Below are 17,623 nucleotides of genomic sequence, written 5' to 3'. Positions count from 1 at the left end.
GATTTAAAGTGGCAAATCTGTGTGAAAAAAGTTGCAGATTTACGAGAAAAAGTGGGGAAAAAGCAACTTTTATCTCCCAGATTCACCACTTTAAATCTCATAAATCCTCATAGATTTGCCACTTTAATCTCGTAAACTTTTTTCTCAAAATATTATTTTCGTACGTTTTTTTTTACACATTCTGGCAGTATGTAATATCCTCCAATATTCTCTAGGGTTGAAAATTGGAATTTGCAAGTATTTCAATGAGTGTCCTATTTATTCTTAAAGGAAAGGGGCAAGTCTGATTCTGTCCATGTTCAATAATATCCCTGACAACACCGTAAAGCTCACAAACATCCATCTCATTTGTTCAATTTGTACACAAAAACAAATAACACGCACAATTTGTTGCTGTTACTACGCCTTGTAACTACACAGCCCGCCTGCACTCAAGTGTATCATGGCAACATTATAATGTGTATAATGTTATAATGTGTCGACATTATACCAGTAACATTACACAACACAAGTCGAAATGACTATACCTTTAGAATAGTTCACAAATGTGAAAATATACAGTACAGGCCAAAAGTTTGGACACACACCTTCTCATTCAATGCGTTTTCTTTATTTTCATGACTATTTACATTGTAGATTCTCACTGAAGGCATCAAAACTATGAATGAACACATATGGAATTATGTACTTAACAAAAAAAGTGTGAAATAACTGAAAACGTGTCTTGTATTTTAGATTCCTCAAAGTAGCCACCCTTTGCTTACTAGAATATAAGACATGTTTTCAGTTATTTCACACTTTCTTGTTAAGTACATAATTCCACATGTGTTCATTAATAGTTTTGATGAATCTACAATGTAAATAGTCATGAAAATAAAGGAAACGCATTGAATGAGAAGGTGTGTCCAAACTTTTGGCCTGTACTGTATATTTTCTCAACACTTCCTGTTTCTGTTGCAAATTAAAAAACTAATTAAACCTCTAACATTTTTGCTGACTGAATCTCTTATTTTACAAGCACAGGGCTTTATGTTTTATATTACTGAATGTCATTATCAAAGGTAAACTCTGTAAAAAGATCAGGCTGCAGTAGCAGTTCAGTGATGTAGCTGTCATGAACAGGTAGATGAGGAGTTAGTTAGCTATCTCATAGTGACAACAAGTGGCCTGACTGGCCTTTACATAGTTACAGCACGTATCCATGACAACCACAGCTTGTTATTCTTAAGTGTGAATTACTGAGCTTTACAGGTGTTTGGTCATGTTTTTTTCTTTGGCAGGAGAGAAGTTAGCTGCTCCCTGCTTCGGTTATTTATGCTAATTTAAGCTAATCACCACCTGTCTCCAGCTCATACTACCCACATGAGAGATCCTTTCATCTAACTCGCCTACAAAACAAAACAATGTGTTTCACAAAATGTCAAACTATTGCTCATAAGCTCATAAGGTTTTGCTTTTTGACCAGTGAGCTGGCTGAGCATTTTGAGCAAGCTTTTTTTTTTCTTGACCAGGAACGTATGACTATTAAAGAACTGTTCAGACATCAATAGACTGGTTTCAACTGAATTTCATGTCCGGCTCAAAGTTTCTTTGGTCAAACTGTGTGAACTTGTAGCCAAAATCAAGAGAGCAGCACAGAAAGAGAATAACTAATCAGCCTGCTCTCTTTCCTTTTCCTCCACCAGGGCCCCAAGGGGGAAGTGGGGATCTCTGGGGAGCAGGGCATCCCTGGACCTCCGGTATGATGGGAATTAAACTCTTTTAGTCACTTGGCAAAGTTAGAAACATTGGCTAATATTGTACTTTTTATAACATTGTTTTGTCTTGATTTGCCTGATTTTCCTTGCTTCCTTCTAAGGGTCCGATGGGTCTGAGAGGCTATCCAGGAATGATGGGACCTAAAGGGGAAGCAGTGAGTTCCACCATTTCGTTTTTTTCCTCACGTTTAACTTTTTTGTCCTCTTTCTCTTTGGGTATGAGTCTGTTCTCATTCTTAGATGAGCAGCAAGGAGGCACAGCCAGACCTGCCCCCACTATACAAACATCATCCATTACCAGCAATGGGGACATATGGAAATGATGCTAACACAAATCTCTCCCCTCCTCTAATGAGTCGGGGTTGTCTGGGTCCACGGTGCCTCCATCTGTAGTTAATGATCCGCTGTAGCCATCCGTCTTACTGTTAACATTAGCCGCGTTAGCCAAGTTAGCGCCCCGGCTTAGTGCCAAAGCAAGAGTGGCTGGCTCTCTGTGTAGCTCCCATTAGTGAAGTGAGTTAAGCGCTAATTACCCCTTTATCACAATGAATAGTACGCTACTGTGCCTTAGCATCCTCTCTGATCTGAAGTGATTGATGCCACTTTTTTATTTTCCCGTAGGGGCCTCGCGGCTACAAGGGCATCAACGGACCTGTAGGACTTCCTGGGCCTCCTGTAAGAACACACACACACACCAATAGATGAGACTGCTCATATAAAACAGGCACACCTTGCCTACTTTGAGTCTGCTTGTTGTTTACAGGGTGAGGAGGGACCTCAGGGACCGCCCGGAGAGGCAGGAGACAAGGGAGACAAAGTAGGTGACTCTCCTCGTGTTCTCCCCTTGAAGTTTATCGTCAAAGGATGACAAACAAGATGAAACACTTCTCACAACTTGAATGGGGACAGTGATCCTGATGTGCACTGCGAATATGCTGACACCTGTTTGGTTATCTTGTGCAGGGCAGCCGAGGCATCCAGGGCCCACAGGGGGCGGTTGGCAAGAAGGGAGAGAATGTGAGTGAACACACTTCTGTTGGTGCTACAGTTGTTCAGACAGCGAGCCAAATCAAGTCCACTGACTCATCCGCCTGCTTTTTCAGGGTCTGCCGGGTATTGATGGGAAAGACGGCACACCTGGTATTCCTGGAATCAAGGTACGGGTTGCCAGCCGCGATAATGATGAGTAACTCCAATCGCTGCTGTGAAATATGGCAATTTATTCTTCTTCTGTTCTTTTTGTGTGCAGGGCGGGCCCGGCCAGGCTGGGATGCCTGGTCCTCCTGGTCCTCAGGGAGCAGCGGTGAGTGATGCTTTAGTGCAGCTGTTCTCAAACAATTGGGTCGGGACCCCAATTGGGGTCGCGAGATGATTTCTGGGGGTCGCCAAATCATTTTGGAAGTCAGCTCTGTCTCCACTGTGTTAAAGTGTTCATGTGTTAATGTGTTTTAGTGTTTTTGGTCATTTTGTGTCTTTTTTTGGTAATTTTGTGTCTTTTTTTTTATCATTTTGTGGTCAATTTGTGTCTTTTTTTTTGTCATTTTGTGTCTTTTTTTGATCATTTTGTGGTCAATTTGTGTCTTTTTTTGTCATTTTGTGTCTTTTTTGGTCAATTTGTGTCCTTTTTTTGGTCATTTTGTTTCCTTTTTTGATCATTTTGTTTCCTTTTTTTGGTCATTTTGTTTCCTTCTTTTGTCATTTTGTGTCTTTTTTTGTCATTTTGTGTCTTTTTTTGTCAATTTGTGTCTTTTTTTTGGTAATTTTATGTCTTTTTTGGTCATTTTGTTTCCTTTTTTTGGTCATTTTGTTTCTTTTTTGGGTGATCTGAACTGTGCGTGTGAGATTGTGTTCAGTGAGTGGGGGTCACGGACAACATGCATGTCAAATTGGGGGTCGTGACTCAAAAACTACTGCTTTAGTGTACTGGTGGAGGTGGTGGTGGTGGGGGGGGGTGTTCTGCGATGCACATGCAAATAAGCTGTCTGTAGAGGCTTATTGTCACTCAGACCACGTAGGGGGGTCAGTCTGTTCTCCTCCTCTACTCAGCGAAGCCAGAACACAGACAGGCGGAGCAGCGTGAAGCAACCTGCACATTTTGGTATGTTTTGTTTTCTGGGCACTCATCCAGGTAACAGTGACCCTGTGACCCACGCTGTTTTAGAATTTAAACCACCTTGAAATAGCATTCTCCCTCCCACTGCGAGTGATTTATCACAATCAGACCAGTGCGTATATTGGTGTGCGTGTGTCTGGTTGTGTGTGTGTGTGATTGTTTTTGTGCGTGCATCATTCTGACTAAGGGCTAATGGAGCATGAGATGCACACTTTGCTGTGTGGTCATTGCACTGACACTAACACTGCTGCAAACTCAAACACCATAACTTACCCTGCTTTATGCCCTACTGTGATATACCATCTCACACACACACACACACACACACACACACAATCACTGCAAGGAAACCTGCAGAGTAAATGCCAGTAGCTGACGCTGCAGCTCGGCCTATTTTCATTGTTCTTATTATATTAGGCATCAGCATTATTACCACCCACTTCCAGCACCCACGTACTAATATCCACTTTCATTACCGGTTGCATTTTCAGGTTTATTCTCTGTATTTCAAACACGTGTAATAAATCGCACATCTTACTGTGAGAAAACAGGGTGCAGAGAACTTTTTTTTCTCCCTTTTGAAGACTTTCTGCAGCCTTTTTCAGCCTTGTTAATCCCTTTGTGCAGGGATTGCCTGGCAGCCCGGGGTCAAAAGGTGGACCTGGAGCTAAGGTAAGCCTTTTCAATTACACGTATTATTGACCTTTGCTTTTTTTTTTTGCAGAATTTTCCTGGTTTTCATTTTAAATAATACACCTTTTTTCTTTTCATCTCTTCTCCTTTGTTAGGGCGAGCCTGGACCGAGGGGTCACAGTGGCACGGCTGGAGCCCCCGGACCCCTGGTAACACATAAACATGCACACTAAATATTAGGCATGCATGATGAGGGTTTATTCCAGCCAATACTGACTACTGGACCATGATCTCACATGTTTAGTTTAGTTCATAACATATCATAGTTTAGGCTGTGATGCAGTGATGGATGATTTAACACTAGAGGTGAATAGGGGACTTATTTTTAACTTATAGATATCACCATGAAACTTCCCCAGTTTGTTATTTACATTAAGACAAGATGTTTTTGCATCTCAAGTTGTTTAGATATGCAAATTAGATGGTAACTCATTAAATGTGTGCTAATTTGCATACACTACCAGTCAAACATTTGGACACATCTTCTCATTCAATGTTTTTTTATTATTATTATTATTTTCAATACTGTAGATTAATGCTGAAGACATCAGAACTATGAAAGAACACATATGGAATTATGTAGTAAAAAAAAAAAGTAAGTGTTAAACTTAAATTTTAATTATAGATTTTGCTTCGATGACAGCTTTGCACACTTGTTATTGTTATTCTCTCAGTCAGATTCATGAGCTGATCACCTGTTTTAAATTCAAATTTAATTTAAATTTTCAAATTCAATTTTAGGTTAATTAATTAATTTATTGCCTTCTATGTATGAGACCATCAAAACAAAAGGTGGCTACTTTGAAGAATCTAAAATATTAAACATATTCTGGTTTGTTTAAGACTTTTTTTTTTTACGACATAAGTCTGTACGTGTTCCATTATAGTTCAAAATAAAAAATAAAAAAATATTATAATATATAAAAATAAATAATATATTTCCAGGACATCCAGCCGGGTTCGAATCCGGCCTGAGCTCCCTTTGCCGCATGTCTTCATCATCCCCTTTCAATAAAGCAGAAAAATGCCAAAAAAATTATCTTTAAAAAAAATGTTTCCCAAGCGAAATTTTTAGTTTTTGACCTTCTAATTTGTATATCAAATGGCCACAAAATTGCCCATCTTGCACAGTCATTGGACCATTTTCCCCAAGATTTTTTGTAAGTAGGCAATCAATCTCACTTTCACTTTTTGGACAATTCTGTCTACACTGTAAAAAAAAATCTGTTGTTTTTACGGTAAAAAACTGGCAGCTGTGGTTGCCAGAACTTTACCGTAATAAATACGGTGCAACTTTTTGTAATATTACGGTAAAATTATATAAGCACTGTTGATTTTTTAAGATTGCCATTTAATTCCATATTTTACCGTAAAAAAAAAAAAAGTTTTTCCATCAAAAGAAATGCTGTTCTGCCATATAATTGACAAGAAAAATACTTCATAAAAGCCGCATGAATTAAAGATTTTACCATTAAATATTTCAGTATATTTCTGTTGGAGGTATGGTGTAACAGTGATAAAAGTATGTTTTACAAAAAATAAATGCAAAAATGATGGCTTGTATATATATTACAGTATATTTTTATTACAAACACGGTGCCAGTGTATTTTACAGTGGAGTAATGTATTAAAAAAAAAAGGTAAAAAAAATACTCTTTTAGCTGATATATACATTTACGCTGTTTCATTGTTACTGAAACTGAATTAACCCATTTATCATTTTACGGTCTTTTACTGTCATGGTTTAGCAGTTTTTCACCGTAAAATCTACAGACATTTTTTACAGTGTAGACTATCACCATCACAAATTATCAGCTAATAATTAATCCGTCTGGTCTATAAAGCATGCATTCCTAGCTTTGTGTCAGGTATTACTAACTACTAATGTGTCCTGATATTGTGCCGTTGGCTGAATAACTTTAGTTGACCTGTGTCCTCCTAGGGGGAGCCTGGTCTTCCTGGTGAGGCTGGTATGGAAGGAGTTCCTGGACCAAAGGTACAAACCCACATTACCACATGAAAACACTAAAAATAGCAACAATGAATACAATTAATTAACAATTAATATGTGACTAGGGGGACCGAGGCCAGCGGGGACCCAGTGGGCCAGTGGGAGTTGTCGGCAAGGCTGTAAGTTGCATCTTTGTAGTTCTTTACGTTTCAGTTCATCTGCAGTGCTACCTGAAATAATTATAATGTCCTTTAACAGGGAAACAAAGGAGAGAGAGGACCGACCGGGGTCCCAGGAGCCCAGGGCCTCAGTGGGACCAAGGGGGACAAGGTCTGTCATGCAGTGGAGGACTCAGACTGTTTGAAGGGGCGAAAAAATAAATAAGGGCACATTCCAGCACACAAAAAGCTATGATGCATGATGTATGATGAAATAGTCCTCATTCTTGATTATGATTAGCATTAAGTTAATTGTAGGGGGTCCGGGGGCCCTCCCGGGAGAAAATTTGTAAATATTTAAGTACAATACATCAATCTAATCCACTTTGAGAGCTAAATGAGAGCAAACAGCTCACATTTTTTTTCCACAGTTGGGTGATACTGTATTATAGAAACTTTATTGATATCCTACTGTGACATTTTTTTAAATCACTGCAGATCATTTTCTTCACTGGGATTCTTTTTCTCTCTCTATTGCAAGGGCACATTATCATGGTTTTTTTTTTACTTGGCAGCTAATTGCGCTTTTCTATTACGGGGACAGGTAGACTATTAATCTGCTTTTTGCTTCATTATCCATTGTGGATTTTAGTAGCTGTCGGTCATTGCCACGCCACATGAAAGCAACGCCTCTTTTGCATTCCCCGTTCGTCGGCTACCAAAGAGAGGCACCATGGCACCAGAGGGGCAATAAAAGGGCACTTATTAAGGCACATTATCAAGTTTTTTTGCTCTAGAGGGCACATCATCATAATTTATTGTATGAAGGGGCACCCTAGAGGACACCCAATCTTTTTTTGCACATGTAAAGGGCAGCCAGTAAGGCACTTCCTCTTGTTTTCACCACTCTAGAGGCACTTTAGCGCGCTTTTTCAACCATGGAGGCATGAGTCCACCACTGTGTGCATGTATATATTGCTTTGTAAATGATTCAAACACACTTGATAATGATCTAGTTCCTCAGAGCTGTCCATGGGGGGCAGTGTTTACCCATGAATACAAGTCACAGCGATCCACAGTAAATCAGTGAATGAGCAAGCAATATAAATAAGCAATATAAATGATAATCTGAGCATCCTCATCTTCCCTGTTTTAGAGATGAGACAACATCTTTCTTACTTTGTGATCTGTGGTGTCACTGGCTTGAATCAATATTTTGTTCTTGCTTTATTTATTATTTTTTTGAGGATATTATAATCTAGATTTAACCACATTTACATGTACTCAGACCATGTTTCTTTGCAGGGCTTCCAAGGAAAAGTGGGGTCAAAGGGAGACGATGTGAGTAGCAGTTTTTTAAACCGGATTGGTGGAAACTTATCTCATGTTGTTGTATTTCAGCTGACAAATACTTTCTACACTTATCCTTCTCTCTCTTTTTTTCCTCTGTCGCTTTTAGGGTGACCCCGGTGTTGAGGGATTGGGTGGCGAGAAAGGTGAAAAGGTAAAAATCATTACGGCACAACCTAAAGCTGTTTCAAAACTTTTGGTTAGAAAGAACCACAAAAAGCTCTGAACCTACAAAATACTGAAACCTCCAAGCTTTAGATAAGGAGGTTTAAACATTTGGCTCAGAAGGCATCAAAGCAAAGTGATATATAGCAGAAAATGTCATAACCATAAAGAAGTTAAGACGAAGAGGAAGTCTGTTTTTGAATTTGCATACAAATCCCCGTAATAGTCCAGATGGCAGATGAGCTATTTACATGACAGTGAAGCAATGATGCACGTTGGCTCTCTGAAGCAGCATTTTTTAGACATTCATTTACAATATTCATTCTTGAATTATTGCTCAATGAGCGTCTCTGAGGCGGAAATGATAGATGGAAGTGATGAATGTGTAAATGACAGAGTGTGTGTTTGCTGTGGCAGGGTCTGTCTGGGGAGCCCGGGCCTAAAGGACAGGTGAGCTCACCTTTTATTATTTTAACATCATTTATGTTGATCTTTTTCTTTAACCCAGCTGTTCTCAACCTTGGGGTCGGGACCCCAATTGGGGTCGCGAGATGATTTCTGGGGGTCGCCAAATCATTTTGGAAGTCAGCTCTGTCTCCACTGTGTTAAAGTGTTCATGTGTTTTAGTCTTTTTGTGTCTTTTTTTGATCATTTTGAGGTCAACTTGTGACTTTTTTGGTAATTTTGTTTCTTTTTTAGTCATTTTGTGTCTTTTTTGGTAATGTTGTGTCTTTTTTGGTCATTTTGTGGTCAATTTGTGTCTTTTTTGGTCATTTTGTTTCCTTTTTTAGGATTTTTTTTCTTTTGTGGGTGATCTGAACTGTGCGTGTGAGATTGTGTTCAGTGAGTGGGGGTCACGGACAACATGCATGTTAAATTGGGGGTCGCGACTCAAAAAGGTTGAGAACTACTGCTTTAACCCATAAGAACCCTCGGTGACACGGGTGTCACAAACATTTTAACTTTTTCAGCCGTGCACCCCCTTCTATGTCCCAACCAGGTTGAAGCACCCCCAATCCCCCACACCTTCAAAAACAAAATGCAATAAGAGTTTTTATAGCCATATTAAAGGTGGAGGATGATGACAGGCTCAGGATCAGAGGCAGAAAGCAGATCAGTTGGGACAAATGTTATAATATTTTGAGCTGCGTTGAACAAAAATTGCAGCAAATTTAAACGAGCGTGGAGTGAACACAACCCCGTCATCATAACACAGGTTGGAAAAATGATACAAGAACAAGATGATAACTTCTTCTACGCTTCATTATAAGATCAAAAACAACCAAAAATAGATGCAAAAATGACCAAAGATGACACAAAATTATCAAAATAGACACAAATTGACCAAAAATACATGTAAAAATTACCAAACAACCAAAAAATAGATGCAAAAATGACCAAAAAATGACACAAAATTGAATAGCCTGTATTTAATAATTAATTAATAACACGTCTTTATTGTGTGGGGGAAAAAAATGTAATTGTGTAATTATCAGAACGCCATTACATTTTTCATCATCTCGCGCACCCCCAGGGGTCCACGCACCACACGTTGGGAATCCCTGTTCTACAGCTACAGTAGCTTGTTGAGAAGCCATCAAATAAGGCAGTGTTATTTATTTTTATTGATTTATTATTGATTTATTATTATTTTGTTACTTAAAACAAATCTGAAATGGAATTTGTAGTCTAACAGCACTATTAATGACACAATTTTTTATAAATGTTGTGGAGATTTACATTTATATTTAGTCATTTAGCTTTGGACGCTTTTATCCAAAGAGACTTACAGGAAGAAAAAAAAGCAAACAATCAAGGAATAGTGCAATAAGAGCTATTAATGCATCAATAAGGTCTAGTGAGGATTCTTTAAGGAGCCTTTTTCTTTGCATTTAAGGATGTTTTTGTAAGCAGAAAAGCTGTCTAATTTATTCATTCAAAAATAAGAAATATCATAAACATAAATTCCATAAACGCCCAAAGTGACATATATGTCACATCACAGATCTCTGACATTGAGGGGGTAGTATTTTTTTGTAGTAATAGTAGTAGTCTGTAGTATTCAATTCAATTCAATTCAATTCATATATATTGCCAAAGCAAGCATCAGAAAAAAGATAACAGTAAGGAATATTGAAAGCAATATTTACAATAAATTATTAAAATTCTATTATTCAGTTTTAAATTATTTCCCCTTTTTATTATTATTTTTTAAATTTAGTTCATAGTTTTTTTTTTACTGTTAACAAACTAGTAATACTAGTACTGCTATCATTTATGGTATTTAATAGTTAATTGTTGCACAGATTAAAAAATCCCATACTATATTAAGTATTTGTTAATGGTTAATAATTGTGTTGTAAACCATTAATAAGCATATCTGGATGGCTTTTTTAAAGTTGTAATGTAATGATTAGGATTTTTAATAATTATGATTGATAAGTGGCATAAAGAAGCATGAATTTTGCACTATCTATCTATAAAATAGTGTTTTTTTGTGTGCACTAATTAATATCTGTCTGAATAATGTTTAAAAATGAACAACTGACCAAGATATTATCAGTTATCAGTTGCGCCGAAACAAGGTTTATAATTAATTTGGTGATCATTAATTAATACTTTCCCTTGGGTCAAATGTTTTGATTATTTTTATTATCAGACATTTGGGGGTCTTTCATCTAATTGTCACAAAATACCATGAATAAATTCCAAAATGAAGCGTTAAAATTGTGCTAATGAGTTGAAATGAAGTTGGGTTAGAAGGTGTAGCAGAGATAATATTTACTCTATGCTTTATAAAAAATCCAACAAAACCTCCAAAAAAGGAGGGCAAACATGTATATTGTGCAACAATAAACCGTTAATTAACATAAATTATAGTGCCAATAACAGTTAGCTAGCATTATTAATTACTAGTTCATTAATAATGACTAATAAAAACGTAATGAACTATCTATTTAACTTTTATTAACCCTTAATAGGACACTCATTGAAATACTTGCAAATTCCAAATTTCAACCCTAGAGAATATTGGAGGATATTACATACAGCCAGAATGTGTAAAAAAAAAAAAAACATACGGACCCGAGGAGGGGGGTAATATTTTGAGAAAAAAAGTTAACAAGATTAAAGTGTCAAATCTACAAGAAAAAATTTGCAGATTTATGAGATTTAAAGTGGTGAATCTGCGAGAAAAAAGTTGTTTTTTTCCCCACTAGCACATTTTTTTCTTGTAGATTTGGCACAACCCCCCCGGTTATTATTTTTATTTAAAAAAAAATACTTGGCCTTAATATGCCGTCATAGTCAAGTTCTCCTCGTACTCGTACTCCTCATGTACGACCAAACAGAGACTCCTTGGAAAGTAATAACTTGATACTTTGGGATTTGCCAGACACAAGACACAAAATTACCCAAAAAAGAATCAAATTGACCACAAAAAAAATAAAAATAAAAAGACACAAAATGACCAACAAAATTACATAAAATTAAGCAAAAAATGACCAAAAATGACCAAAAAAAGACACAAATTGACCACAAAAGACACAAAATTAACAGAAAAGACACAAAATTACCAAAAAAGGACACAAAATTACCAAAAAGACACAAAATTACAAAAAAGACACAAAATTACCAAAAATGACCACTAAAAGACACAAATTATGGGGACCCATTGATATCCACTGAAGTCACCGAATATAGTTGTTGGCCTGATAAAGGGTTAATAGTGATTCATGATGAGTGTTACTATCTGCTCTCACCACAGCAAGGAATCAGGGGTGACCAGGGACACAACGGACCCACTGGGGACCCTGGTAAACCTGGAGACCAGGGACCACCTGGACTGCCGGGACCTCGGGGACTCAACGGGGAGCGAGGAGTCCCCGGCATGCCGGGCATCCAGGGATCATCAGTGAGTCCAGTTCACTCTGTGATCATGGAGATATATAAGGGCTGGTCTGGATGGATGCAGATGTTCTGCTGCTGTCTCTTCTTAATGCTCCTCTCCTCCTCTTCTCCTCCTCTCCTCCTCTCCTCCTCTCCTCCTCCTCTGCAGGGCCGTGATGCATCTGACCAGCACATTATTGAAGTGGTGTTGAAGATGTTGCAGGGTGAGTCTAGACCTGATTATTCCTCTCTGATGTCCATCGGGGAGATTAGATGAGCTCATTTCCCCAAAACTGCTTTCATCTCCTGAGCAATCAGTCGCCGTCCTCAGAGGTAATTTCATCAGAAATAATGACGCTCCCTCATCTCTCCTGTCACAGAGCGGCTAGCTGCGGTGGCGGTGAGCGCCAAGCGGGCCGTGCTGGGTGGAGCCGGGGTGATGGGACCCCCCGGGCCCCCTGGACCTCCGGGGTCAGCTGGCCCTCAGGGGCCACATGGCTTACCTGGGGCTCGGGGTATTCCTGGCATGATCGGAGCACCGGGACAGATCGGAAACACGGGACTGAAAGGTAGAAAGAGACAGAGCAGCATCACCACACTGTAAAAAATGTCTGTAGATTTTACGGTGAAAAACTGCTAAACCATGACAGTAAAAGACCGTAAAATGATAAATTCAGTTTCAGTAACAATGAAACACCTTCAATGTATATATCAGCCAAAACAGTATTTTTATAATAATATTATAAGTCATCACTGTAATTTTTGCATTTATCTTTTGTAAAAAATACTTTTCCTTACTGTTAAATGTACTAAACACCAACAGAAATAGACTGTAATATTTAAAGGTAAAATCTTTAATTTATGCAGCAGAGTATTTTCTTGTCAATTATATGGCAGAACAGCGTTTCTTTTAAAGGAAAATTTTATTTATTACGGTAAAGTTCTGGCAACCACAGCTGCTGGTTTTTTACCGTAAAAACAACAGATGTTTTTTTTACAGTGTACATGCTGATGTGATGATAGTGAAGCTTTCTGGGGCTTTTTCACACCTTTAGTTTTCTGCTATGGTCTGTATCAGCTGAAGATTTTATAAACCTGGGAGTGTTTTCCACTTGGTTAGTTTCCTTCACAGAGAGAAGGCAGTTTTATTTATCGAGCACAATTCATACACAGAGTCAGGTGTGAGGTGCTGTATGGAGATGTTCAAACAACAAAAAGTTATAACTTAGAAATCAATTAAAAGTTTTCAACGTATACTGAGTGTAGCTGCTAAAAAAGCTATAAGAAGGAAATGGCTTAAGCCAGACAGCCCGTCTATAGACGAGTGGTATGACATCATCTATGACATTTTTGTAATGGAAAGAATCACTTTCTCTGTGAGGCTTCAAAAAGCCAAATTTGAGGAAATCTGGGAGAAGTGGAGATTGTACATCGCCCCGAAACGCCCTTCTTTTGTTTAATATTGTGCAACTTTCTTTTAAAAAAAATGTTTGAATCTGTTTTTTACTACTTACTGTAGATGGAAACACCCCCAAGTTCATGTTCGTTCGTTTGTTTGTTTATAAAAATCTGAAAATATGGATCACAGTGTCTATTATCAAAACGGTGATGTGATATTGAAATGTGATTCTAAATAAAGACAAAATGTAAAAAAATAAATAAATAAATAAAAGTTTTCAACGTCAAAATGAATTACAGTTAAAAAAAGAGCAGAAGTTACGCGATCTGCTGCATCCCACAATGCACTGCACATCTCAGACCTGCAGCTGGTAGTTTGGATCGAGGTTGGATCAAACAAACTACACAGAAGAGTAGCAGAGTTAGTTTGGGACCGAGACAACCTGCAGCGGTGTGTGACTGCTGTGTTCACATGAACCACACTAAGACCAACACTTGAGATCGGGTACGGGATGATCCGGACTCTGTCTGGCTCCATATTGAAGCATACAATTTGGGTAAACCGTTGCAATAAGCTAGTCTCCCATTCATCCTGAATCGGAATAAACCAGAGATTGCAGATGGTAATTTCATTGTGAAATCCACACTAAAGGCTTGGGACATGATTAAGAAATGGGAAAAAAGAATTGATGTTTTATCTCCAATTACTCCAATTCAAAGAAATACAGATTTTCTCCCAGGTATGACTGATAGTGGGTTTGCTCTGTGGGGAAATGCTGGAATCACAACTTTGAAAGACTTATTTGAAGGAGACAGAATGATGTCATTTGACCAATTAAGATTGAAATATAAGCTATCACACACACATTTCTTTAGGTTCTTGCAAGTCAGAAGCTTTATACAGAATCCAATTCGGCATAAATTTACTTTGGAAACGTCACCAATTGAACAACTACTATACAAAATACGTAACAATAAAGCTATAGTAAGAAGACTAACACTTGAAATGACATGTAGTACGAGATGTAAACTGTACTTTGGTGTTTCATTTTTACCTCTTCATCTTGATTTCATTCAACTTATTTTTTACAAAAACAAAGACGATCTTGTGTTGATAATAATGACAATAAATATGAATCAAAATTTAAATCTAATCTAAAAAGAAGAAATCAGATTTGAATTGAGATCAAACACTAAGCTTGTTTAATGCTGATCTCTGGATGAAACCAGAGTTAAAACCTTCTTCTGTTGTCTCACCTAGGAAAGAGAGGTGCAAAGGGAGAGAGAGGAGATCCTGGTAAACCCCACCCAGGACTACCAGGACCCCCAGGGATACCAGGTAAGAGCTTGGACTGGAAGAAGTTCCTGGACCAAAGGTGCATAGGGGTGACATCACTTAAATAACATGGAACTCTGCAAGATGCATGCAGATACACAAGAGCTGTAAGAGTGACCAAAGGGTCAGTGGAGGGAGAAACTCAAGGACTGAAGGCGTCCCAGCTCAGCCACAGGAGAGGAGAGGCTGCTTAGAGGCGTTTTTAAAGCATCATTAACTCCAGTCATTGAACAGATGCTGCTGGATGAGAATGTAATAGCATTGCAACAGTTCACACTGATTCACACACTGGGAAACACACTCACACTCTTCTGTGCACACAGTTTAAATATGCACATACAGCACACATGTAATCCAAGTCCAGAGTCTCAACATGAACTTTAATCAACATGGTCTCACAGAAATCCGTGAAATAGCCACGGAATCGCTCAAATTTCCGTGAAACTGACACGGATTTCGCTACAATGCAAGTTAATGACAGTCATATTTTTCTGGCGAGATCTTCACCACAAAGTGATTATGTACATTCACTGAGTGAAGATTTAGAAAATATATTTCTCGCTAGAAATGTGATCAAAATCCATTTTTATGCAGAAACTAAGTCAGAATATTGATTTTTCACTAAAAATGAGAGAATTGTCCGCCATGTTTTTTGTTCTGACCGCCGGGACCTTGAAAGTCACGTGACTTGGAACAAACCAATAGGAACAAATATCCATGGAATAGCCACGGGATATGACTGTCATTAACGTGCATTGTAGCGAAATCCGTGTCAGTTTCACGGAAATTTGAGCGATTCCGTGGCTATTCCACGGATTTTGAGTTAAGCGAAATCCGTGGCTATTTCACGGATTTCTGTGAGACCAGGTTGACTTAAAAAATGTTGCACCCCTCTACCTCCTCCTCAGGTCCTCCTGGTGTCGATGGGGTGGCGAGGGACGGACGGCACGGCGAGAGAGGACCTCAGGGATCGGCCGGAGAGGCCGGTCACCCCGGTAAGGCGGGTTCTCCGGGTCTACCAGGCTTCTGTGAGACCGCCATGTGTCTGGCTGCGTCAGCGTACACCTCCCCCAGACTACAGGAGGCAGGAACCATCAAAGGACCCGGTGTTTAGAGACCTGCCTCCATCAGCAGGCACATCACCTGGGAGAGAGGGAGGAGAAGAAGAAGAAAGAAAGAGAGAGAGAAGGAGAGAGACCACTCTTCTCTGCAGGACAACATCCAGAAGGAGGGGTGGGGGACAATAACTGGATGTAGAGCCCCCTCCTCAAACTGACAACCTGAAGTTCTGACTGGTGGGACACACTCTGATCTTAATCCCCCCACATCACCATGACAACAGCAGCTCACAGCCACCCACATCCTCCTGAATCCTCTAGTGTTTTTGGATGATGTCAGTGTCAGTCCCATCCAAATATCCAGCCCTGCTCCAGCACAAAGAGAGAGGAACAGATTTCTATTGCGTCTCCACCACAATAACAGTATCTGAGCTGAGAGGAGCTGAACCAAGCGTGGTAAAGGTGCTTTTCCCGTCACACCGTGGTCACTTTATATGGTTTTATATATGCAGTATTGTGTTTGAGACGTGTTGTGAAGTCTGAATGCCATGCCTCTCTTGCGACATCACACCTGATGCATTAAAAGTGTACAAAAAGGACCAATAAATGATTGAAACTGAAACTCCGTACTGTACTGTATTGTAAAATGTACCTTCAGCTCTAGTGAAGTCCCTGGTTTACCTCATGTGTACATTGCCCCCCTCCCCTCCCCCCCTCCACGTCCCCGCTTTCTTCCCAAGTCTCATTTTAGAAACTAACGACTAGCTTGATCTCGTCCTCTTGTTGCCTGGCAACAGCATATCCCAATGGGCACTCCCATCTCCCACAATGCAGTGCTGTAAATCTTTGTAAATGTGTGTTGATTATTATGTAGAGAAAAAGGAATGGGTTACGATATGCACCAACAGAAATCCTGTGTTAATGAATTCAGTGAGTAATAAAAAGTTCAGACAGAAATAACGACTTTTTCTCAAGACGAATCGGGCCGAATGTGCTTCCTATGCCACTGTCAACTTTCCACAGGGTGTCGGCTATTTAATGACTGATTTATTTTCATCGACAGAATCTATTTATTGTTCTTTATATAATCATCTGTAAAGAAGGTTTTTTTTCTGGCTGTTCAGGTCAACCCAAACCAATAAAGAGGAACCTTTTATAAAACCTAATGCTCTTCTGTATCATGTGGGGAAGTCTCTTTAGTTTGTCTCGTTCACATTCTTTTTATTTTTCCTGTTTCAAATCTTTAATGGTAGTATAAATTCATGCATGTAAATAAACTCCCATCTTCCAAAGCTGCTTTTCTAAAAATTCCTGCGCCACCAAATTTCCAATAATGTCCTGTACAGTATTTCTTTCATGAAAGGCAACCACACTTGTACAATTCTGCTTTCAAAACGTATGTTTTTCTTAAAAGTTTCATGATACAGTATACGTGAAGCACATAATGGGTTGACGGTAAAGAAACAAACACAGGTTGGAGAGAGTTGAGAGGGACTACCAGGGAACAAGTGACTGATTGATTTTCCAACAAAAATATTAACAAAAAACTCCAAAGGCAGGCAAAAAATGACTACAAACAGACCCTAATCTGTCTAAAAGGTAAATTACAGAGATGCAAAAAAAACTACAAAGATGCTCAAATCAACTAAATCTTCAAACATCTACAAAGTGATGGAAAAAAGACTAAAAAGAAGCAAAACATCACCATGGAGATGCAAAACAACCACAACGGGAGGCAAACTGCTACAAGGAGACA

At 38.8% G+C, this 17,623-nt stretch overlaps 1 protein-coding gene across 1 annotated transcript in view; it reads left to right on the top strand.

Moving 5' to 3' along the window:
* The window catches only part of col9a2 (procollagen, type IX, alpha 2), a 32,467-nt gene extending 15,434 nt beyond the window's left edge, over positions 1-17,033 (top strand). Inside the window, exons 13-32 of the mRNA XM_059350174.1 lie at positions 1,686-1,739; positions 1,859-1,912; positions 2,379-2,432; positions 2,521-2,574; positions 2,721-2,774; positions 2,861-2,914; positions 3,007-3,060; positions 4,498-4,542; positions 4,659-4,712; positions 6,506-6,559; positions 6,640-6,693; positions 6,773-6,844; positions 7,978-8,013; positions 8,132-8,176; positions 8,605-8,637; positions 11,954-12,100; positions 12,245-12,299; positions 12,456-12,644; positions 14,735-14,812; positions 15,718-17,033. Of these exons, the coding sequence (XP_059206157.1) occupies positions 1,686-1,739; positions 1,859-1,912; positions 2,379-2,432; positions 2,521-2,574; positions 2,721-2,774; positions 2,861-2,914; positions 3,007-3,060; positions 4,498-4,542; positions 4,659-4,712; positions 6,506-6,559; positions 6,640-6,693; positions 6,773-6,844; positions 7,978-8,013; positions 8,132-8,176; positions 8,605-8,637; positions 11,954-12,100; positions 12,245-12,299; positions 12,456-12,644; positions 14,735-14,812; positions 15,718-15,923 (1,446 nt within the window). The 3' untranslated portion in view covers positions 15,924-17,033. The remainder of the gene's footprint in view (positions 1-1,685; positions 1,740-1,858; positions 1,913-2,378; positions 2,433-2,520; positions 2,575-2,720; positions 2,775-2,860; positions 2,915-3,006; positions 3,061-4,497; positions 4,543-4,658; positions 4,713-6,505; positions 6,560-6,639; positions 6,694-6,772; positions 6,845-7,977; positions 8,014-8,131; positions 8,177-8,604; positions 8,638-11,953; positions 12,101-12,244; positions 12,300-12,455; positions 12,645-14,734; positions 14,813-15,717) is intronic.
* The last annotated feature ends 590 nt before the right edge of the window (positions 17,034-17,623 follow it).

Source organism: Centropristis striata, chromosome 14 (assembly GCF_030273125.1).
Source record: "Centropristis striata isolate RG_2023a ecotype Rhode Island chromosome 14, C.striata_1.0, whole genome shotgun sequence".
In the NCBI taxonomy this organism is placed as follows: Eukaryota; Metazoa; Chordata; class Actinopteri; order Perciformes; family Serranidae; genus Centropristis; species Centropristis striata.
This window is presented reverse-complemented; position numbering and strand designations above follow the sequence as displayed.